The 25,674-nt window shown below is 45.2% G+C and overlaps 1 protein-coding gene across 1 annotated transcript in view; it reads left to right on the forward strand.

The window, feature by feature from the left end:
* kcnh8 (potassium voltage-gated channel, subfamily H (eag-related), member 8) overlaps positions 1-24,648 on the forward strand; it is a gene marked incomplete at both ends in the record, with an annotated part of 72,487 nt that extends 47,839 nt beyond the window's left edge. Inside the window, 6 exons of the mRNA XM_084164995.1 lie at positions 2,430-2,634; positions 7,402-7,614; positions 8,556-8,755; positions 9,899-10,148; positions 19,958-20,172; positions 24,592-24,648. Of these exons, the coding sequence (XP_084021121.1) occupies positions 2,430-2,634; positions 7,402-7,614; positions 8,556-8,755; positions 9,899-10,148; positions 19,958-20,172; positions 24,592-24,648 (1,140 nt within the window). The remainder of the gene's footprint in view (positions 1-2,429; positions 2,635-7,401; positions 7,615-8,555; positions 8,756-9,898; positions 10,149-19,957; positions 20,173-24,591) is intronic.
* Between the last annotated feature and the right edge of the window lie 1,026 nt (positions 24,649-25,674).

Below are 25,674 nucleotides of genomic sequence, written 5' to 3' on the forward strand. Positions count from 1 at the left end.
GGGGGGGTGTTGATTGGTTGGGGTGTGGGCATGGTTGGTTTGGGGGGGTGTTGATTGGTTGGGGTGTGGGCATGGTTGGTTTGGGGGGGTATTGATTGGTTGGGGTGTGGGCATGGTTGGTTTGGGGGGGTGTTGATTGGTTGGGGTGTGGGCATGGTTGGTTTGGGGGGGTATTGATTGGTTGGGGTGGGGGTGTGGATGTGGCTGGTTGTGCTGTGGTCTGGATGTAGGTCCTCTCGGCGTGGGTCCTCTATGTGTAGGTCTCTCTCTCTCTATCTCTGTCTCTGTCTCTCTGTCTGTCTGTCTGTCTGTCAGTCTGTCTCTGTCTGTCTGTCTGTCAGTCTGACTCTGTCTCTCTCTCTCTCTCTCTCTCTCTCTCTCTCTCTCTCTCTCTCTCTCTCTCTTTTAAATCCCCTTCCTCTCTACCCCTCATCTCTATTTTCCCCTCATCCTTCTCCCTTTCTTGCAAGTGCCTCTGTTTTGGTACCTTTCTACACAATTACTGGCCCACTTTCTTAACCATCTGCCCCCCTCCCATTGTGCAAACCTGCACGCACACACACACACACACACACACACACACACACACGCACGCATACACAAGCATGCACATGTGCACACACACACATTCTCCCACTCTCTCTGTTAGTCCCAGAGAAAAGGCAGTGTCTGAATGTTTGTCTTCAGTGGTGTCTGTGTGTGTGTGTGTGTGTGTGTGTGTGTGTGTGTGTGTGTGTGTGTGTGTGTGTGTGTGTGTGTGTGTGTGTGTGTGTGTGTGTGTGTGTGTGTGTGTGTGTGCGTTTTGGCTAAGGTATAAGGAGCTGTGGTATGATGGACTGCTGTTGGAGATTGCCTGAGGAGCAGTTCCAAAGTCTTTCTGGGAAACTGCTATAATGTACTTCACATTGGGCAGGGTGGGTGGGAGAGAGAGAGAGAGAGAGAGAGAGAGAGAGAGAGAGAGAGAGAGAGAGAGAGAGAGAGAGAGAGAGAGAGAGAGAGAGAGAGAGAGAGAGAGAGAGAGAGAGAGAGAGAGAGAGAGAGAGAGAGAGAGAGAGAGAGAGAGAGAGAGAGAGAGCATATGTAAGTGTTTAGAGATTTATACACACGCAAATCCATGCACACACACAAACACACAGACTTTCATCACACACTTACAGCCCACCTGCAGTGAAGTGTATGATTGCTATTTTTTCACTCAAAGATCCTTGTCAGTCAGAAACACTCTTTATTGATGTGATATGTGCATTTGAACAGGCCTGAAATAAGTTGTTATAGAGAGGGAACGTACGGATTGGACAGCTAGTGGGATTTGAAATGGAACGGGGCTTTGCTTACTTTGACCTCAGATATGGTTGGGTACTTTCCATGGCTCAGCACTGGTTTATTGCCATTGGTTTACTGTGTGTGTGGTTCTGAGTTTACGGTGTTGTGGCAGTGAGCTGTAGCTTTACTATCAGCCTGGGCGACAAAGGGAGATCGCTGCTCATTTTCATTGCCTTGTTTAAGACGCTGTGTGTGGGTATGTACCAAATGGCACCCTATTCAATATATAGTGCACTACTTTTGACCAGGGCCCGTTGGACTCTGGTCAAAAGTAGTGCACTATATAAGGAATAGGGTGCTATTTGGGACACACAAACAGTGTGTTGGTGCGTTCCTGTTCACAGGAAATCACTCTGAAAGAGGTAAACACAGCACCAACAGGCACCTTCAATCACTCTCTGCATTCGTTCTCTCTCACAGTGCCTTCAGCACTAAGCACTCAAATGTCAAAGAAATTAAAGAAGTGTGAGAATATGCAGCAGTGTATTTAATCAAAGCATGGGGGAGAACTATATTCCTGTTAAAGATCACAAGAGGGATGATGAGGATGATGATGATGATGATGATGCTTTAATGATGCCATTGATATCATTTTATAGAATTGAATATTGCTGATCTGCTCTGAAAGATAGTGCTGACTGCAATGATGATGCAGTTGATGATGATGGTGGTGGTGGTGGTGGTGGTGATGATGATGGTGATGATGATGATGTTACACTTGGGCTGCATTTACACAGGCAGACCAATTCTGATCTTTTTTTCACTAATTGGTCTTTGGACCAATCAGATCAGCTAAGAAAAAGAATGATGTGAAAAGATCTGATGTGATTGGTCAAAAGACCAATTAGTGAAAAAATATCAGAATTGGGCTGCCTGTGTTAAGGCAGCCATATATGCTTATACACATAACAAAACAAAGGACAGGAGGACATTGTCATAGACATAGAACAGGACTCCTTCAGTAGATCAGCCATCTCAGGCTCCTACACTGAGTTAGATGATGGTTTAATGATGGTGATGCCAGATGGTGGGGATGCCAGGTAATGGTGATGCCTCCTCTGCTATCACTGTAATAGAACAACACTTGTCATGATTTCCCCAACCAGGTATCGGTGGTCCACCTGTTGAAGACAGTGCGTCTGCTCCGGCTGCTGCGTCTCCTCCAGAAGATGGACCGGTACTCACAGCACAGCACTGTGGTTCTCACCCTGCTCATGTCCATGTTCGCCCTGCTGGCCCACTGGATGGCCTGCATCTGGTACGTCATCGGCAAGAAGGAGATGGAGGCCAACGCCTACTCGTGGGACATCGGTGAGTGGTGGGAGCTGCTACTTCTGTCTGATCAGGGATTTGGGGCATCACATCAGCGAGCAGCTTGTTCTGACTTGGAGGGGGGGAGGGTTCAGAGATGGGGAAAGTAAGGGTCAGGAAGAGAGGTGGGAGGGTGAGGGGTGAGCATCTGAGGGGTGAACATGTCAGAGAATGGATCAGGGGTATGGTGGGCATCGCATCGGTAAGTGGCTAGTTCTGTCTGGAGGGGTTCAGGGATGGGATCATTCACCTGGCTAGAGACCATGAACATCAATGGATGAGACGGACATCAGTGAGCAGCTAGTTCTGTCTTAGGGCTCAGGGGTGGTGCTGACAATTGGTGAGTGGGCGTTTTTGGTTGGTAGTGTCAGCTGGTTTTCGCAGCATATCATGGCTTATGTGCGGTTGCTTTTGGCTAGCCTCTATTAGCTTCCCAGCCAGCATCTCTCTCTGCAGTTTTAATGGCTGTGTTGATTATTTTATTGATTTGAGTGATTTCTAACGAGACCCTCGTTACATACACTACAACACTATTCATGCATGGGGAATTGAATGTGACTGGGGAAAAAACATGTCCTGTTTTTATTTGTTTCTGGGGTTATGATTGACAGAGTAGCATAGTCCCACAGTAATGAGTAGTCATCGGCCCAAGCTTACCCTGAACTACTCCAGGTCCATCACATAATGAGGCCTCTAGGGCTGATCCCCAGTAAGTATCGATGAGCCAGGCGTTATTCTCAATCACCTCTCCCTGACGTCTCCAAACTGATTCTGGGTCAGTATTGATGGGGCCATGAGAAGCTGATGCTGTTTTTCCAATTAACTAAGCCTCAGTGTCATAAAATGATCTGATGTCAGTATATCAGGGCTACAGGATTAATGTGCTGTATCCCAATGACGGTATTCTAACGCTGATCCCACGTCAGTGTCAGGAGCTCTGTGAGAGAGGTATATCCAATTACCATTCCTCAGTGTCTGGTGGAGGTCTCAGGGGCCTGATGACTGTCTCAATACTCACGTCACAGATAGGAGCTGACCTAGGATCAGTTTTGGTTCACAGGTACCTGTTATCAGGGATGGATTGCGACCAGAAATTTTCCCGGCCGTTTCTAACACACCAGACAATTTTTTAGGCTACCATTATTTTCCAAGTAATGATCATTCTGCGCAAAACCCACTGGGCTTCAGATGGGCCAGCCCAACTGGCATTTTCCCAAAGTGCCCTATGGCCAGTCCGTTTCTACCTGCTATTACTCCAGTTTGTATGTATATCTGGATACAGTAGAGACAGATCAGATACGCTATATTGTTTACTCCAATTATGTTACACATATAGATAGATAGATACAGTGCCTTCGGAATGTATTCAGACCCCTTGACTTTTCCACATTTACAGCCTTATTCTAAAATTGATTAAATTGTTTTTTTTCCCTCATCAATCTACAGACAATACCCCATAATGACAAAGCAAAAACAGGTTTGTAGACATTTTTGCAATTTTTATTTTTTAGATTCTCCAATTATTCTCTGCAGATCCTCTCAAGTTCTGTCAGGTTAGATGGGGAGCGTTGCTGCACAGCTATTTTCAGGTCTCTCCAGAGATGTTCGATCGGGTTCAAGTCCGGGCTCTGGCTGGGCCACTCAAGGACATTCAGAGACTTGTCCCGAAGCCATTCCTGCGTTGTCTTGGCTGTGTGCTTAGGGTCGTTGTCCTGTTGGAAGGTCAACCTTCACCCCAGTCTGAGGACCTGAGCACTCTGGAGCAGGTTTTCATCAAGGATCTCTCTGTACTTTGCTCCGTTCAGCTTTGCCTCGATCCTGACTGGTCTCCTAGCCCCTGTCGCTGAAAAACATCCCCACAGCATGATGCTGCCACCCCCATGCTTCAACGTAGGGATGGTGCCAGGTTTCCTCCAGACGTGAGGCTTGGCATTCAGGCCAAAGAGTTCAATCTTGGTTTCATCAGACCAGAGAATCTTGTTTCTCATGGTCTGAGAGTCTTTAGGTGCCTTTTGGCAAACTCCAAGTGGGCTGTCAAGTGCCTTTTACTAAGGAGTGGCTTCCGTCTGGCCACTCTACCATTAAGGCCTGATTGATGGTGCTGCAGAGATGGTTGTCCTTCTGGAAGGTTCTCCCATCTCTACAGAGGAACTCTAGAGCTCTGTCATAGTGACCATTGGGTTCTTGGTCACCTCCCTGACCAAGGCCCTTCTCCCCCGATTGCTCAGTTTGGCTGAGTTGCCAGCTCTAGAAAGAGTCTTGGTAGTTCCAAACTTCTTCCATTTAAGGGGACCTTCAATGCTGCAGACATTTTTTGGCACCCTTCCCCAGATCTGTGCCTCGACACAATGCTGTCTCGGAGCTCTACGGACAATTCCTTTGACCTCATGGTTTGGTTTTTGCTCTGACATGCATTGTCAACTGTGTAACCTTATATAGACAGGTGTGTGCCTTTCCAAATCATGTCCAATCAATTGAATTTGCCACAGGTGGACTCCAATCAAGTTGTAGAAACATCTCAAGGATGATCAATGGAAACAGGATGCACCTGAGCTGAATTTCAAGTCTCATAGCAAAGGGTCTGAATACTTATGTAATGAAGGTATTTCAGTTTTTATTTTTTAATACATTTGCAATAATTTCTATAAACCTGTTTTCACGTTGTCATTATGGGGTATTGTATGTCGATTGCTTGTCACGATCGTCGTAGGATTGAGTAGACCAAGGCGCAGCGTTGCAAGCAAACATATTCTTTAATAAGTGAAACACGATCAAAACAAACAAAGACGATAACGTGACAGTACACGGTGAAACTAAACTAACTCGAAACAAGAACCCACAAAACCAAAGGAAAAACCGACAGATTAAATATGGCTCCCAATCAGAGACAACCAGCCGACAGCTGACACTCGTTGCCTCTGATTGGGAGTCACACCGGCAAACATAGAAAATCGACAACCTAGAACACCCACCGAAGAAACAGAAAACATAGAATGAACACACCCTGGCTCAACATAATGAGTCCCCGAGCCAGGGTGTGACAGTACCCCCCCCTAAAGGCGCGGACTGCGACCGCGCCTAAATACGAGCAACACAGGGGAGGGCTGGGTGGGCATTCCTCCTCGGCGGCGGCTCCGGCTCCGGGCTTGATCCCCACTTCCTCTCCAACCCCCCAAAGTACTCCTGGTCCTGTCTAGCCCCGCTGGCCGGAGCCGGACTGACGACACGCGCCCCTGGCTTGGTGCGTGGAACAGGAACGGACCGGACCGGGCTGACGATACACACCCCTGGCTTGGTGCGTGGAGCAGGAATGGACCGGAATGGGCTGGCGACGCGCACCACCGACTTGGTGCGGAGAGCAGGAACGAGCCGGACAGGGCTGACGAGACGCACCACAGACTTGGTGCGGGGAGCAGGAACAGGCCGGACCGGGCTGGCGACGCGCACCACAGGTTTGGTGCGGGGAGAAGGAACAGGCCGGGCCGGGCTGGCGACGCGCACCACAGACTTGGTGCGGAGAGCAGGAACGAGCCGGACAGGGCTGACGAGACGCACCACAGACTTGGTGCGGGGAGCAGGAACAGGCCGGACCGGGCTGGCGACGCGCACCACAGGTTTGGTGCGGGGAGAAGGAACAGGCCGGGCCGGGCTGACGACACGCACCACAGGCTCGTTGCGAGGAACAGGAACAGGCCAGACCGTACTGGGGACACACACCACTGGCCCTACGCAGGGATCAGGAACGGGCCGGACCGGACTGGTAACACACCCCAGTACCTCTCGCCGTGCCTCCACACTTTCCCTCTCCTCTGTGACCAGTGGCCCCCTTAACCTGGCGGCCTCCTCTTCACACCCGCTGGACCGCTCCATCGCGGCCTCCTGCTGCCCCGTCGTCCACGTCGTGAGCCCCCCCCTAAAAATGTTCTGGGGTTCTCTCCTCCCCGTGGACCAGGCCTCCCTAGCTCTCGCCAGACTCTCGATCCATTGCTTCATAGACCAGCCTCTCTCCTCTTCACTTAGCGTGGCCCAGCCGAAACTCCTACTCCCCTGATCCCAGGTCCTTCCTCTCTCCTCTTCACGCTGCTTGGTCCAGTTTTGGTGGGTTCTTCTGTCACGATCGTCGTAGGATTGAGTAGACCAAGGCGCAGCGTTGCAAGCAAACATATTCTTTAATAAGTGAAACACGATCAAAACAAACAAAGACGATAACGTGACAGTACACGGTGAAACTAAACTAACTCGAAACAAGAACCCACAAAACCAAAGGAAAAACCGACAGATTAAATATGGCTCCCAATCAGAGACAACCAGCCGACAGCTGACACTCGTTGCCTCTGATTGGGAGTCACACCGGCAAACATAGAAAATCGACAACCTAGAACACCCACCGAAGAAACAGAAAACATAGAATGAACACACCCTGGCTCAACATAATGAGTCCCCGAGCCAGGGTGTGACATTGCTGAGGTATTTTTTGTATTTAATCCACTTTAGAATAACGCTGTAACGTAACAAAATGTGGAAAAAGTAAAGGAGTCTGAATACTTTCCGAAGGCGCTATATATAATCACATAGTACAATGCTTTGGGGACAGAAGTGCACTACATAGGGAATAGGGAGACGTTTAGGACAAAGCCTCACAAGGACTGGAGGAAGTTTCCACCATGCTCCTTACACTTCTTTTAAATCGTGAGAGGGAGTGTACGAGAGAAGGGTAGAGAATTGGAACAAAGCCTATGTCTTTGCCTCCCTCCTCTCTGTCTCCAGGCTGGCTCCATGAGTTGGGGAAGCGTCTGGAGTCTCCCTACGACCCCCTGGGGGAAGTGAACGGGACGGAGCTGAGCGGACCTTCTCTGAGGAGTGTCTACATCGCTTCCCTCTACTTCACCCTGTCCAGTCTGACCAGCGTGGGCTTCGGCAACGTGTCGGCCAACACCGACGCTGAGAAGATCTTCTCCATCTGCACCATGCTCATCGGAGGTAAGGGAGATACACACACACACACACACACACACACACACACACAGACATGCAGGCATACACACACATACACGTGCACAAACAAACACACGTACACATACACACATCACAATTCATGCATGTAAAATGCTATTCAGAAAGTGGTCTATGACCTCCTGGCAGATAGTTCTATTTAGTTGATGTTCATAATTTTAGTTATGTCTGGTTTCATCTAGTTGTACTGTGATAAAGACTAGTTGGTTTGGACCAGTTTTATCTGGTTTAAACCAGAGACGTGAACTGGTTTTGGGGCGGTGGGTTTAAATGAGATCACAGTGGCAAGTGTTCTCCCTCTGGATGCTCATGAGCCTGGATGTGATAAATGTCCCTGACTGCCTGGGGCAATCACACACACACACACACACACACAAACACACACACACACACACACACACACACACATACACACACACACACACACACACACACACACACACACACACACACACACACACACACAGGGAGGATAGAGATGTAAGGGATGTGTGTGTGTGTGTAAGGGATGTACACACCTCATCTCCCCTATCTCCCCCAGTGTTTATGAGATGAAAACAAACACCTAGCCAGCCCAGATAGAGTCTGGTATAGGTCAGACCTAGTGTGTACAGTATATAGGGGAGATGGAGTTATTAGCCTCTAGTAAATCTTTCCCATTATTTTTTCTTCTCTTCGCTCAATCTCATGCCCCACCTCTCAATCTCATGCCCCACCTCTCAATCTCATGCCTATCCATCTCCCAATTTAACCCCCCAAACAAACCCCCAACCCCAATTTTACTCCCACACCTTAACCCCAAACCAATATCATTCCCACCCCATCTTCCAATTTCATGCCCCTGCAAATCCTAATTGAACCTCCCAAAACCCTGTTTTCCAACCCTCCAACCCTCCCTCCCCCTCCAGCGTTGATGCACGCCCTAGTGTTTGGTAACGTGACAGCCATTATCCAGCGGATGTACTCTCGCTGGTCCCAGTACCACACCCGCACCAAGGACCTGAAGGACTTCATCCAGGTCCACCACCTGCCCCAGGGCCTCAAACAGCGCATGCTGGAGTACTTCCAGACCACATGGTCCGTCAACAACGGCATTGACTCCAACGAGGTGAGAGAGAGAGAGAGAGAGAGAGAGAGAGGGAGAGAGGGAGAGAGAGAGAGAGAGAGAGAGAGAGAGAGAGAGAGAGAGAGAGAGAGAGAGAGAGAGAGAGAGAGAGAGAGAGAGAGAGAGAGAGAGAGAGAGAGAGAGAGAGAAGCTGAGTGAGAGACAGTGGCCCATCATGCCTCAGGAGATGTTTTGCCTGTGAGACAGACAGCAGACACATAACAGAACAGAGCAAAGCATTCATATAGGATAGGGAGATGAATCACAGATGTATGAATTATAGATAGGCCTGTTGATTGAAGTGGGCCTCTGTGGGCTGATGACTCATTGATCTTTTCTACTCAGCACTTTTCTGTTCTTTGCTGAAACAGAGACTGACGAACATTGTGTGTCAGAGATGATTACATGTTGGACAGATTGATTACTGTGATAGTAATGTAGCTGGTGCTTTGTGGTGGGAACAATAGTGTGAGGCAGAGTTCTCAATATAGGGTCTGTATTCATGAGGGCTGAACTAGGATCAGATCCCCTCTGTCCATTCAATACAATCTTTAAAGATTCCTGCCCACTCTGCTGACGAGTATTTTGCTCCGCTTTGCCATACAGGAGTAAAAAAAGGTCTAGTGCAAAAATGTTGTGAGAAAAAAAAAGTTGCACATTTGTTATATATTTTAAATATTAATTATTTTTTAATTGAGATTTATCAGGGGGTGCTGTAGCACCCTCAGCACCCCTACTTCCCGCGGCTATGCCCAGTTGTGCCATGTCAAAAGTTCAACTCTCTCCATGCAGCACAGCCTATAGTCAACACAACTTACTGCAAACACTTGCAATATTTTGACCAAAGTGCCTTTATTCAAAGTGGCCTGATACATGTGATATTTGGTGACATCATCACTTTTTTTTAAATTTAGCTGACCTTTTCTAACCTTTATTTAACCAGGAAGCCCCTTGGGGTGAATAAGCAATTTTAGAGAGAATACTGACCAAGGTAACAGTTTACAGTCAACTGCAATTCATCCATGGCTGTCAATCTCTCTCTCTCTCTCTCTCTCTCTCTCTCTCTCTCTCTTCTCTCTCTCTCTCTCTCTCTCTCTCTCTCTCTCTCTCTCTCTCTCTCTCTCTCTCCCACCTCCCTCCCCTCAGTTGCTGAAGGACTTCCCAGACGAGCTGCGCTCTGACATCACCATGCACCTGAACAAGGAGATCTTGGAGCTCTCTCTGTTTGCCTCGGCCAGCAGGGGGTGCCTGCGCTCCCTGTCCCTGCACATCAAGACCACGTTCTGCGCCCCTGGGGAGTACCTGCTGCGCCAGGGGGATGCCCTGCAGGCCATCTTCTTCGTCTGCTCCGGGTCCATGGAGGTGCTGAAGGATGGCATGGTGCTGGCTATACTGGGTGAGACATTGAGGGAGGGAGGGACAGACGGGCTGACGGGCGGGCGGAACAGTGGGCAGACAGGCAGGCCGGGGACAGAGAGACAGAGACAGGCAGACAGACAGACATGGACAGACAGAGACAGGCAGTCAGAGACAGACAGACAGACAGACAGAGCGTCAGAGTCCATTGTAAACACTTTGTGATGCTACTTGGCTGATTCCATTCCAACAATGCAGGCCACCTGTGGATCAGAGTTTCCATAATAGGTTCTGAATCTACAGTCCTATGTCGCCTGTCACGCCCATGAGTTATCTATACATTCCATTCACCATGACAACCCCTGTTCTTTATGACAGCTGCTATATCTGACCTCCAGCTAATGTGTGTGTGTGACGGTGTCTGACAGAAAGATCATCATATTTTTCCTCTCTCCTCCTCTCTCTCTCTCTCTCTCTCTCTCTGTCTCTCTCTCCTCTCTCTCTCTCTCTCTCTCTCTCTCTCTCTCTCTCTCTCTCTCTCTCTCTCTCTCTCTCTCTCTCTCTCCTCTCTCTCTCTCTCTCTCTCTCTCTCTCTCTCTCTCTCTCTCTCTCGTGTTCTCACTATCATTTGTGGATTAACATTTGACAGACAGACCACTTCTATGGAGCCAGATAGCTGCCAAAAGGATGAACGTTCGTACCGTTAGGATCGTAAGAAAATCCATACGTAAATTGCTAGGATAATAAGAAAAGCCATGCGTGGAAACATGAAACGTAACCGTTAAATTAGATCTGTAAACGTACAAACCTTATGTTACGACTATGAATATTTACACTTTCAATTCTTACTTTACGTCTCCCTTTACTTGGTTACAGATCTTTTTATACTTACAAACTTTTGTTAGGAATGTGGCATCTGCAAAGGACATGTGTCACGCCCTGGCTCTGGGGACTCTTGTATGTTGAGCCAGGGTGTGAGTTTTCATTGTTTTGTGTTCTAGTTTGGTATTTCTATGTTGGCCAGGGTGGTTCCCAATCAGAGACGGCTGTAGCTCGTTGTCTCTGATTGGGAGCCATACTTAGGTAGCCGTTTGGCATTGTTTTGGTGTGGTATCTTGTTCCGTGTATGGTTAGTGTTTGTAACCAAGGACGTCACGTTATCGTTTTGTTGTTTTGTTCTCTAATAAATAAGTATGTTCACTCATCACGCTGCGCATTGGTCCACTTCCTCCAGCGATCGTGACAACATGAACCGAACGTAGCTAGTCGAAGTTAGCTAGTCAATCAAACAATTCAAGCCCAGACGTTAGAGTGGCTTTGCAGCTTCCGGTTTCATTTCCAAAATAAAAGTCTAGAGCTTGTTTTAGAGCGGCATTCGATAGCAACGTTATACAGTAGATGGCGTAGTATATGCTTGGTTCCTTCAACAAATGACTTGTGTGAGAATGATACTATAAAGACACAGAAGAGCCTTGTCTAGAATATAGACTAGGCCTATTCCACTATCTAAATATGATATGCTGTTGTGTGTTATTTAATGGCCATATAATTGCATAATGTATTTTTGTAGCCACGTGGGGATACTGTGGTGATCATGTAACCCATTGGTGCCCAGGACGTCGATCGCGGTTGACCGGTTTGCCTGGTCGATCGCAAACTTCTTTCTAGTAGACAGCATAAAAGTTTCAAAATGTATGCACAAAAAATATATATTTTGGCAATTCACAGCGTTATCATCGATTCTGCTTTAAAATAATGAGGTCCACAGTTCTGAAGCACCGTATGCTTGGTTTACAGGTTCGCTTCTTTGTCGAATATTACTGCACAGCCAAAATATTTTAAAAACTGCTTGATTTACATAAAATTGGACCAACTCGCGGCACTACAGCTGCTACATTTGTTTTCCAAACTGTCGCTACCATATTAGTCGCTACCATATTAACCGTCTGCAGTCACAGTGCCTTGCAAAAGTACTCATTACAACCTGTAATTAAAATGTATTTTTATTTGGATTCCATGTAATGGACATACACAAAATAGTCCAAATTGGTGAAGTGAAATTTTAAAAATAACTTGTTTAAAAAAAACTCGAAAACATAAATAACGGAAAAGTGGTGTGTGCATATGTATTCACCCCCCCCTTTGCTATGAAGCCCCTAAATAAGATCTGGTGCAACCAATTACCTTCAGAAGTCACATAATTAGTTAAATAAAGTCCAACTGTGTGCAATCTAAGTGTCACATGATCTCAGTATATATACACCTGTTCTGAAAGGCCCCAGAGTCTGCAACACCACTAAGCAAGGGGCACCACCAAGCAAGCGGCACCATGAAGACCAAGGAGCTCTCCAAACTGGTCAGGGACAAAGTTGTGAAGAAGTACAGATCAGGGTTGTCATTTAGCAGACGCTCTTACAGTGGGGAAAAAAAGTATTTAGTCAGCCACCAATTGTGCAAGTTCTCCCACTTAAAAAGATGAGAGAGGCCTGTAATTTTCATCATAAGTACACGTCAATTATGACAGATAAATTGAGGAAAAGAAATCCAGAAAATCACATTGTAGGATTTTTAATGAATTTATTTGCAAATTATGGTGGAAAATAAGTATTTGGTCACTTACAAACAAGCAAGATTTCTGGCTCTCACAGACCTGTAACTTCTTCTTTAAGAGGCTCCTCTGTCCTCCACTCGTTACCTGTATTAATGGCACCTGTTTGAACTTGTTATCAGTATAAAAGACACCTGTCCACAACCTCAAACAGTCACACTCCAAACTCCACTATGGCCAAGACCAAAGAGCTGTCAAAGGACACCAGAAACAAAATTGTAGACCTGGACTAGGCTGGGAAGACTGAATCTGCAATAGGTAAGCAGCTTGGTTTGAAGAAATCAACTGTGGGAGCAATTATTAGGAAATGGAAGACATACAAGACAACTGATAATCTCCCTCGATCTGGGGCTCCACGCAAGATCTCACCCCGTGGGTCAAAATGATCACAAGAACGGTGAGCAAAAATCCCAGAACCACACGGGGGGACCTAGTGAATGACCTGCAGAGAGCTGGGACCAAAGTAACAAAGCCTACCATCAGTAACACACTACGCCGCCAGGGACTCAAATCCTGCAGTGCCAGACGTGTCCCCCTGCTTAAGCCAGTACATGTCCAGGCCCGTCTGAAGTTTGCTAGAGTGCATTTGGATGATCCAGAAGAGGATTGGGAGAATGTCATATGGTCAGATGAAACCAAAATAGAACTTTTTGGTAAAAACTCAACTCGTCGTGTTTGGAGGACAAAGAATGCTGAGTTGCATCCAAAGAACACCATACCTACTGTGAAGCATGGGGGTGGAAACATCATGCTTTGGGGCTGTTTTCTGCAAAGGGACCAGGATGACTGATCCGTGTAAAGGAAAGAATGAATGGGGCCATGTATCGTGTGATTTTGAGTGAAAACCTCCTTCCATCAGCAAGGGCATTGAAGATGAAACGTGGCTGGGTCTTTCAGCATGACAATGATCCCAAACACACCACCCGGGCAACGAAGGAGTGGCTTCGTAAGAAGCATTTCAAGGTCTTGGAGTGGCCTAGCCAGTCTCCAGATCTCAACCCCATAGAAAATCTTTGGAGGGAGTTGAAAGTCCGTGTTGCCCAGCGACAGCCCCAAAACATCACTGCTCTAGAGGAGATCTGCATGGAGGAATGGGCCAAAATACCAGCAACAGTGTGTGAAAACCTTGTGAAGACTTACAGAAAACGTTTGACCTGTGTCATTGCCAACAAAGGGTATATAACAAAGTATTGAGAAACTTTTGTTATTGACCAAATACTTATTTTCCACCATAATTTGCAAATAAATTCATAAAAAATCCTACAATGTGATTTTCTGGAATTGTTTTTCTCATTTTGTCTGTCATAGTTGACGTGTACCTATGATGAAAATTACAGGCCTCTCTCATCTTTTTAAGTGGGAGAACTTGCACAATTGGTGGCTGACTAAATACTTTTTTCCCCCACTGTATCCAGAGCGACTTACAGTTAGTGAGTGCATACATTATTATTTTTTATTTTTTTGAGAATTCCACTCTGTATGTAGGCTTGTTATAGCCATTTGCGTTGCACAACCCTATCACGCAGAGGCTATATCCATATCAATAAATGAGACAAAAAATGAAATATTGATTAAGTCTTGGCTATAACCTGTCCTGAGTGAAATAGCCAAGGGGTCCCAAATGGTCAAGACCATCAATAGACTATTCTTAGTGCCAGATCTGTTTTCCCCATCAGCCACTGCATGTGCTTCTTCAACTATTTTGTTGAAATTGTATTTAAAGTCTATATTTAGAGGCCTGTGAGCTAGGGTCTCTTTTTAAGGGGAGGCCTATAATAAACACACGTATAAAACACAAATAGAGTTCTACAATTATTCCGCAAGACACCAGTACCCTAAATGATTTTTATTTTTATTTGGATAGGCCTAAATTAAACATAGAATTATTAAAGTGATAGGCTAAAGAACTTTGGATAATTTTTATAATTTTGAATACACACATTTCAATAAAAAAAATGGATAAGACTGTTCTATTGCAACTCAGACAAATGACAGAATGGATGACAGACTGACTGACTGACCTGAATGAAGGATGAATTAAATGTTCAAATATGTTGGAATGACGAGTTGCACGCATCATGCATGCTCTGCACTTTATTTGGCTAGTAGGCAAATAGGCCTACATTAGGGTATAATGACTCTATGGCTGCATGCCTCCAGAAGGGCATCTTCTGAGGCTGAGGGATGCTTTTCCGAAGGCGCATGGTGCTGTGGTGCTGCATGGAGATCACAAGCTCTTCAACTGGGCAGCAGTGTCGCGATGGAGGGAATAGCCTATACGAGGACTACCTAAGACCACTGCAACAGAGTTATTGTAAAGTGTGGGAATAAGCTTATGCCAGACAGCCTACGTTTTACCTCTTTCAAAGTCCATATGTTCATGACCCGATTCAAGTAATGTCAAATTATTTTACATTCATATTAACCACTCCTACAGAATATGATTTGACAAGATTTTGAGTGATTAAATACATTTCAAATTATTCTATAAAAAAATATTTTGAGTGGCAAAGACTCCAGTGGTCATACATAATTCATAGATTCACCAAACATCTATTATTATTCTATGTTTCATTATTCCTGGTAGATACTAATACTACTGGTTATGATTGCAGACAGAGTCCAGAGAATGGGATGGTGCAATATTGATTTAGTCATATTTTGATAAGGTGCATGCATGGGGATGTCCACGTCACCTAGAGATATGCCCATGCTGTAGAGAGACAACTAGCGGACTGAAACTTCACTGTTGTAGGCATAATACAGCTAGTGCTATCTAGACTTTCACTGGCAAACAAATCCATTACATTAGCTACCTAAATGTGAAGTAAACTCAACTGAGGAGTAATAGAGAATGGAGACTTTTAACTTGAAAACGTTCAGGATACCTCTTTTTACTGTGTTATGCTTGTTCGCGTAGCACTCCTCACAGGCCATTTGGTGTACGTTTTTTTGTTGGTGAGATTAATCTGCCAAAACTCTGAAAGGGATTATTGTACGTCAGAATTGCAACACAAGATTTGTTAAAGCCTAAAATGTTAGTCCATAATCGTAACATGGTGTTTGTATGTTCACAGATGAAATGTCACGTTTACGTTTCATGTTTCACGCATGGCTTTTCTTACCATCCTAACAATTTACGTAGGGCTTTTCTTACCATCCTAACAATTTACGTAGGGCTTTTCTTACCATCCTAACAATTTACGTAGGGCTTTTCTTACCATCCTAACAATTTACATAGGGCTTTTCTTACCATCCTAACAATTTACGTAGGGCTTTTCTTACCATCCTAACAATTTACGTAGGGCTTTTCTTACCATCCTAACAATTTACGTAGGGATTTTCTTACCATCCTAACAATTTACGTAGGGATTTTCTTACCATCCTAACAATTTACGTAGGGATTTTCTTACCATCCTAACAATTTACGTAGGGATTTTCTTACCATCCTAACGATTTACATAGGGATTTTCTTACCATCCTAACAATTTACGTAGGGCTTTTCTTATGATCCTAACAATTTACGTAGGGATTTTCTTACGATCCTAACAATTTACGTAGGGATTTTCTTACCATCCTAACAATTTACGTAGGGATTTTCTTACCATCCTAACGATTTACATAGGGATTTTCTTACCATCCTAACAATTTACGTAGGGCTTTTCTTATGATCCTAACAATTTACGTAGGGATTTTCTTACAATCCTAACAATTTACGTAGGGATTTTCTTACCATCCTAACAATTTACGTAGGGATTTTCTTACCATCCTAACAATTTACGTAGGGATTTTCTTACGTTCCTAACAATTTACGTAGGGATTTTCTTACGATCCTAACAATTTACGTAGGGATTTTCTTACCATCCTAACAATTTACATAGGGATTTTCTTACCATCCTAACAATTTACGTAGGGATTTTCTTACCATCCTATACATTTACGTAGGGATTTTCTTACCATCCCAACAATTTACGTGGAGATTTTTTCTACGATCCTAACAATTTACGTAGGGATTTTCTTATGATCCTAACTGTTTACGTAGGGATTTTCTTACGATCCTAACAATTTACGTAGGGATTTTCTTACGATCCTAACAATTTACATAGGGATTTTCTTACCATCCTAACAATTTACGTAGGGATTTTCTTACCATCCTAACAATTTACGTAGGGATTTACTTACCATCCTAACAATTTACGTAGGGATTTTCTTACCATCTTAACAATTTACGTAGGGATTTTCTTACCATCCTGACAATTTACGTAGGGATTTTCTTACGATCCTAACAATTTACGTAGGGATTTTCTTACCATCCTAACAATTTACGTAGGGATTTTCTTACGATCCTAACAGTTTACGAAGGGATTTTCTTACGATCCTAACAATTTACGTAGGGATTTTCTTACCATCCTAACAATTTACGTAGGGATTTTCTTACCATCCTATCAATTTACGTAGGGATTTTCTTACCATCCTAACAATTTACATAGGGATTTTCTTACCATCCTAACAATATGTAAGTTCAACCTTTTGGCAGCTATTTGGCTCCTTACACTTCATCTGTCTCTCTCTCTCTCCTTCTTTTCCCCCAGTTGGTGTGAATGTGTGTGTGTGTGTGTGTGTGTTTGTGGGCTTTTGCCTATTCATATGATAAAATTCCTCTGACTCTCTGTCTGTGTGTGGCTCTGCACAGTAAGTGTCTGACTGTGTTTGTTTGACTGTGTGTGCGTGTATGTGTCGCTGTGTAAAGTATCTATGACTGAATCTTTGTCTGTTTGTTTGTTTGTGTGTACAGTATGTGTGTGTGTGTGAGTGTGTGTCTCTTTGTGTTATGTGTAGATACAGTATTGGACAGGGACAATACTTTTTTTCAGAGCTCTCCTGCTGACTGTGCAGAAGGTCAGCCTGACATTGAGTGTCTGGGAGCAGTGAAAGCTCTCTAAAGCATCACACGGGGGAGGGGGAGGAGAGGAAAGGAAACGAGAAAAAAACGAGAAAGAGAGGGAGTGAGGGAGGTAGGAGTGAATTGAGAAAAGAGGAGAGAGAGGAAAGTATTCAGACCCCTTCACTTTTTCCACATTTTGTTACGTTACAGCCTTATTCTAAAATTGATTAAATAGTTTTTTCCCCTCATCAATCTACACACAATACCCTAGAATGACAAACAAAAAACAGGTTTTTAGACGTTTGCTAATAAAAAACGTTTTAAAAACTGAAATATCACTTTTACATAAGTATTCAGACCCTTTACTCAGTACTTTGTTGAAGCACCTTTGGCAGCGATTACAGCCTCGAGTCTTCTTGGGTATGACGCTACAAGCTTGGCACACCTGTATTTGGGGAGTCTACCATATAGGCTGATTGGTGGAGTGCTGCAGAGATGGTTGTCCTTCTGGCAGGTTCTCCACAGAGGAACTCTGGAGCTCTGTCAGAGTGACCATTGGGTTCTTGGTCACCTCCCTGACCAAGGCACTTCTCCCCCGATTGCTCAGATTGGCCGGGCGGCCAGCTCTAGGAAGAGTCTTGGTGGTTCCAAACTTCTTCCATTTAAGAATGATGGAGGCCACTGTGTTCTTGGTGACCTTCAATGCTGCAGATTTTTTGGTACCCTTCCCCAGATCTGTGCCTCGACACAATCTGGTCTCGGAGCTCTACGGTCAATTCCTCAACCTCATGGCTTGGTTTTTGCTCTGACATTCACTTGTAACAGTGTTGCTTCCGTCCCTCTCCTCGCCCCTACCTGGGCTCGAACCAGGGACCCTCTGCACACATCGACAACAGTCACCCTCGAAGCACCGTTACCCGTCGCTCCACAAAAGCCGCAGCCCTTGCAGAGCAAGGGAAACAACTACTTCAAGGTCTCAGAGCGAGTGACGTCACCGATTGAAATGCCACTAGCGCGCACCGCTAACTAGCTAGCCATTTCACACCGGTTACACTCACCCCCCTTTTGACCTCCTCCTTTTCCGGAGCAACCAGTGATCCGGGTCAACAGTATCAATGTCACAGTTTTGCTTCCGTCCCTCTCCTCGCCCCTACCTGGGCTCGAACCAGGGACCCTCTGCACACATCGACAACAATCACCCTCGAAGCGCCGTTACCCATCGCTCCACAAAAGCCACGGCCCTTGCAGAGCAAGGGAAACAACTACTTCAAGGTCTCAAAGCGAGTGACGTCACCGATTGAAATGCCACTAGCGCGCACCGCTAACTAGCTAGCCATTTCACACCGGTTACACACTGTCAACTGTTGGACCTTATATAGACAGGTGTGTGCCTTTCCAAATCATGTCCAATCAATTGTATTTACCACAGGTGGACTCAAATCAAGTTGTAGAAACATCTCAAGGATGATCAATGGAAACAGGATGCACCTGAGCTCAAGTCTCACAGCAAAGGGTCTAAATACTTATGTAATTAAGGTAAACCTGTTTTCACTTTGTCTTTATGGGGTATTGTGTATAGATTGATGAGAATTGTTTAACAAAAATCAATTTTAGAATAAGGCTGTAACGTAACAAAATGTGGAAAAAGGGAAGGGGTCTGAATACTTTCTGAATGCACTGTTGAACCAACTCTATCTATCATCTATCTATCTATTGAACTAACTAACTATCGAACCAACTAACTAACTATCTATCTAACACATACTTTTGGTCATGTAGCGTATTTAGTTCAGTTAGCAGACACTCTTATCACACCATAGTGCAATCAGACTTCTGATACCAATGCAGGGTGAAAGTGGGCCACAAAATGGTGAACCGCCATTAAAAATTGTATAGAAAAGTATTTGATATTTAGAAAATGCTCTCGAATGTATCTTAGTAGTAGTTCAGCCCAGTGTAATACAAATTACAAAATAGTAATTCAAATACATAATGTTCCAGGTTTAAGTACTCTTGGAAGATTAGTCTAAATGAGGACTAAAAGAGATCCTAATCAAATCAGACATCCAACACAGTACACACAAGAAAATTAGGGCAGAGTAAACAGTCTAGAAAAACAGAACGATAGTGTCACTTTATGACATGAAACATATTCGATGTTGTATTCTAACTATGATCTATGACTGATCAGATTCTGTTTTGTGTTTGTAACTTACGGCCGTATATTAAGAACAATACATGACACAGAAGTACAGCCCTAGAAATTCCATGGTAGGGGTCTGTCTATTCTATAAATTATATTTCTATGTTTACAACTCTCTGTCTGAAACCTCCACCACTCCCTCTCCCTCCCCAGGTAAGGGTGACCTGATCGGGGCCAACATGTCTGTAGATGACCGGGTGATAAAGACCAACGCGGATGTGAAGGCTCTAACCTACTGTGACCTGCAGTGTATCAACCTGAGTGGTCTGTACCAGGTACTGGATCTCTACCCAGAGTACACCAGCCGCTTTGTACAAGACATCCAGCTGGACCTCACATACAACCTGAGGGAGGGACATGAGTGCCATGTGAGTCACGCAAACACCCACACAGTTACGCATGGAAGCAGGCACGCACACACACGCACTAAGACCGTGCTCAACGAGCTGTATAGGGCCATAATTGAACAAGAAAAGGCTCATCCGGAGGCGGCGCTCCTAGTGGCTGGTGACTTTACAGCAGGAAAACTGAAATCCGTTTTACCTCACTTCTACAAGCATGTCACCTGTGCAACTAGAGTGGAAAAAACTCTACATCACCTTTACTCCACACATAGAGATGCATACAAAGCTCTCCTTTGCCCTCCCTTTGGCAAATCTGACAATAACTGTATCCTCCTGATTCCTGCTTACAAGCAAAAACTCAAACAGGAAGTACCAGTGACGTGCTCAATATGGAAGTGGTCCAATGAAGCGGATGCTAAACTACAAGACCGTTTCGCTAGCACAGACTGGAATATGTTCCGGGATTCGTCCGATGGCATTGAGGAGTTTACCACATCAGTCACCAGCATCATTATTAAGTGCATTGAAGACATCGTTCCCAAAGTGACCATACGCACAGTACATATCCCAACCAGAAGCCATGGATTACAGGCAGCATCCACACTGAGCTAAAGGCTAGAGCTGCCGCTTTCAAGGAGTGGGACACTAATCCAGATGCTTATAAGAAATCCCGCTACGCCCTACGACGAACCATCAAACAGCAAAGCGTCAATACAGGACCAAGATCGAATCCTACTACACCGGCTCTGACATTCGTCGGATGTGGCAGGGCTTGCAAGCTATCACAGATTACAAGGGAAACCCAGCCGTGAGCTGTCCAGTGACGTGAGCCTACCAGATGAGCTAAATACCTTCTATGCTCGCTTCGAGGCTAGCAACACTTAACCATGCATGAGAGCACCAGCTGTTCCGGACGACTGTGTGATCCCGCTCTCTGTAGCCGATGTGAGTAAGACCTTTAAACTGGTTAACATTCACAAGGCTGCAGGGCCAAACGGATTACCAGGACGAGGACGCGTACTCAGAGCAGTCGCTAACCAGCTGGCAAGTGTCTTCACTGTCATTTTCAACCTCTCCCTGACTCAGTCTGTAATACCTACATGTTTCAAGCAGACCACCATAGTCACTTTTCCCAAGAATGTCAAGGTAACCTGTCTAAAAGACTATCGCCCCGTAGCACTCACATCTGTAGCCATGAAATGCATGAAAGGCTGGTCATGGCTCAAATCAATACCATCATCCCAGACACCCTGGACCCACTCCAATTCGCATACTGCCCCAACTGATCCACAGATGGCGCAATCTCTATTGCACTCCACACTGCCCTCTCTCACCTGGACAAAAGGAACACCTACGTGAGAATGCTGTTTATTGACTACAGCTCAGTGTTCAACACCATAATGCCCTCCAAGCTCATCACTAAACTAAGGATCCTGGGATTAAACACCCCTCCTCTGCAGCTGGATCATGGACTTCCTGACAGGCCGCCCCCCTGGTGGTGAGGGTAGGCAACAACACATCCACAATGCTGACCATCAACACGGGGCCCCTCAGGGGTGCATGCTTAGTCTCCTCCTGTACTCCCTGTTCACCCACGACTGCATGGCCATGCACGACTCCAACACCATCATTAAGTTTGCCGTTCACACATAGGTGGTAGACCTGATCACCGACAACGATGAGACAGCCTATAAGGAGGAGGTCGGAGACCTGGCAGTGTGGTTCCAGGACAACAACGTCTCCCTCAACGTCAGCAAGGCACAGGAGCTGATCGTGGACTACAGGAAATGGAGGGACGAGCACACCCCATCCACATCGACGGGGCTGTAGTAGAGCAGGTTGAGAGCTTCAAGTTCCTCGGTGTCCACATCACTAAGGATCTATCATGGTCCACACACACCAACACAGTCGTGAAGAGGGCTTGACAACGCCTCTTCCCCCTCAGGATGCTGAAAAGATTTGGCATTGGCCCTCAGATCCTCAAAAAGTTATACAACTGCACCATTGAACACATCTTGACTGGCTGCATCACCACTTGGCATGGCATCTGCTTGGCATCCGACCGCAAGGCTCTTCAGAGGGTAGTGTGTGGGGCCGAGCTCCCTGCCATCCAGGACCTCTATACCAGGCGGTGTCAGAGGAAGGCCCTAAAAATTGGCAAAGACGCTAGCCACCCAAGTAATAGATTGTCTCTGCTACCGCACGGCAAACAGTACCAATGCACCAAGTCAGGAACCAACCGGACCCTAAACAGCTTCTACCCTCAAGCCATAAGACTGCTAAATAGTTAGTTAAATAGTTAACCAATAGCTACCCGGACTGTCTGCATTGATCTCTTTTGACTCATCACATACACTGCTGCTACTATTTATTATCTATCCTGTTGACCAGTCACTTTATCATTATCTATATGTAAATATCTAACTCAATTTCCTCATACCCCTGCACATCGACTCGGTACTGGTACCCCATGTACATGTACTGTATATAGCTAAGTTATCATTGTGTATTTATTCCTTGTGTTATTTATTTTTATATTATTTATCTTGTTTTGTCTGTGCATTGTTTGGAAGGGCCCAGAAGTAAACATTTCACTGTTAGTCTACCACTTTTGTTTACAAAGCATGTGACAAATAACATTTGATTTGACACACACACATACACACCCACCCACCCACCCACCCACACACACACACGCGCGCACACACACACACACAGACACACACATCCACACACACACACACACACACACACACACACACACACACACACACACACACACACACACACACACACACACACACACACACACACACATACACACACACACACACACACACACACACACACCAGTATTACTATCAGTGACAACAGTACTGCCATGACACTAGTACCACATAAATCATGTTTACTAGTTCTGCTATATTAATACAACTTAACAATATTTTTATTCTAGGCCTGTTGTCGTCACTACTATTAAACATTGTTTCATTTCACAGTAAGAATAGAGGTAGTGTGAGGACAGAGAGAGAGAGAGAGACAGGGAGAGAAGAGATGTAGAGAGAGAAGAGAGGTAGATGAGGATAGAGAAAGAGAGAGAGTGAAGAGAGAGAGAGAGTGAAGAGAGGTAGAGTGAGGACAGAGAGAGAGACAGAGAGAGAGAAGAGAGGTAGAGTGAGGATAGAGAGAGAGAGAGACAAAGAGAGAGAGAGTGAAGAGAGGTAGAGTGAGGATAGAGAGAGACAGAGAGAGAGAAGATAGGTAGAGTGAGGATAGAGGGAGAGAGAGACAAAGAGAGAGAGAGTGAAGAGAGGTAGAGTGAGGATAGAGAGAGAGAGTGAGAGTGAAGAGAAGTAGAGTGAGGACAGAGAGAGAGACAAAGAGAGAGAGAGTGAAGAGAGGAAGAGTGAGGATAGAGAGAGGGAGAGAGAGAGAGAGAGAGAGAGAGAGAGAGAGAGAGAGAGAGAGAGAGAGAGAGAGAGAGAGAGAGAGAGAGAGAGAGAGAGAGAGAGAGAGAGAGAGAGAGAGAGAGAGAGAGAGAGAGAGAGAGAGAGAGAGAGAGAGAGAGAGAGAGAGAGAGGATATAGAGAGAGACAGAGAGTGAGACGATGAAGTGCAGGAATAGCCTGGGCTGTTGCTGTAATTACAGTCAGGTGTGTCTGCTCCTGCTGCCCAAATAACACTGTCCCACTTTCAAACACACACACACTCACACAGTCTTACACACACACACACACACACACACACACACACACACACACACACACAGACACACACACACACACACACACACACACACACACACGTTATGTTCTTCTATCCTTGTGGGGACCTAAAATTAATTTCCATTCAAAATCCTACTTTCCCTAACCCCTAACCCTAAACTTAACCCTTACCGTAACCCATAATCCTAACCCAAACCCTAAACCTAACTCCTAAACCTAACCACTAACCCCTTACCCTTACCCTAACCCAAATTCTAACCCTAACCCTAATTATAACCCTAAACCTAACCCCTAAGCTTAAAATAGCCTTTGTCTCATGGGGACTTGTTTTACTATCCTTGTGGGGACTTTTGGGGATTTTAGGTCCCCACAAGGATAGAAGAACCAACACACACACACACACACACATACACACACACACACACACACACACACACACACACACACACACACACACACACACACACACACACTCACACACACACACACACACACACACACACCCTCAGACACTGCTGCAGGGCAACATGTGAAACTAAACCCAAAATAAGGGCAGAGACTTGGGGGAAGGTTAGAAGGGGGTGTTATCTTAGAAGAGATTTCCTGTAACAACATGTCATAAACAGTTTCTGAGAGGAAGGATAACATCTGGGTTGGGGCTGTGTTAACAATATAGACATGTTGAATTCACTCACTTTTCTCTTCCATCTTTTTACAGGTCATATCCAGATTGTCCACCAAACCGTTGGACACACAGGTATGGCTGACCCTGTAAAACAACACATTTCTCTGCACTTATTGTACTGCTATGGCTGACCCTGTAAAACAACACATTTCTCTGCACCTATTGTACTACTATGACTGACCATGTAAAACAACACATTTCACTGCACCTATCCGGTGTATGTGACAATAAAATATATTAATTTAACTATGATATTGAGATGCAAAACATTGTTGGGTATTTTTTATGTCCAATGTATCCAATAACAGTTCTCAAACATTCCTCTAACAATGTTGGGTCTTTCTTATGTAAAACAAGACAAGAGGATTGAAAGGAGACTTTATAGAGTCAGCGGTTCTATAATTATCCTTTTTTTTTTTTTGAATGACCACCCAGAGCCCCTTCAAAAACTGCCCCAAAATGAATGACATAAACCTGACATTTATGGTGACGGAGAGATGGGAGGAGGGGTTTTCGGAGGCAGGAGGGGAAGGAGGGATGGAGGAAGGAGGGATGGCGGAAGGAGGGAGAGAGGGAGGGGTTCATAATAATTAGTGAGGGAAGTTTGAGTTTTATGGTGATGGAGAGATGGGAGGAAGGGTTTGGAGGGAGAAGAAGGAGAGGAATTAGGGATGAGGTGATGGAGGGAGGGATATTAATTGGTGAGGGAAGTTTGAATTTAAGAGCTGATTTGATTGACGGACTGCCGGGGGAAACTTTGGCGACTCGTTCAATTACAGAGCAGAGTGGAGCGCCATTCATTATTCACAAGAGGAAGTGATGAATTAGGGTTAGAAATCTGGGAACAGTATTAAATCAGGTGATTAATCAGAGAAGGATGGGGGGCTGCAGTGTGTGTGCGGCGCGTGTGCATGCGCGTTGTGCGTTTGTGCGTACACAGAGCCAGTAATAAATTGAGACATCAGATGTTTCAAATGAACATTTTGAATCTCATTCAGTGGTTGGATTCAATAACCTCAACTCTGATTTACTTTTGACTAAAAATGAGATCATGGGTCATCAATCAAAATACATGTTATGCTATTTTCTGCTTCTAATTCCATGTTTTTTTAAAAA

Source organism: Coregonus lavaretus (assembly GCF_964263955.1).
Source record: "Coregonus lavaretus genome assembly, chromosome: 7".
NCBI classification, from domain to species: domain Eukaryota; kingdom Metazoa; phylum Chordata; class Actinopteri; order Salmoniformes; family Salmonidae; genus Coregonus; species Coregonus lavaretus.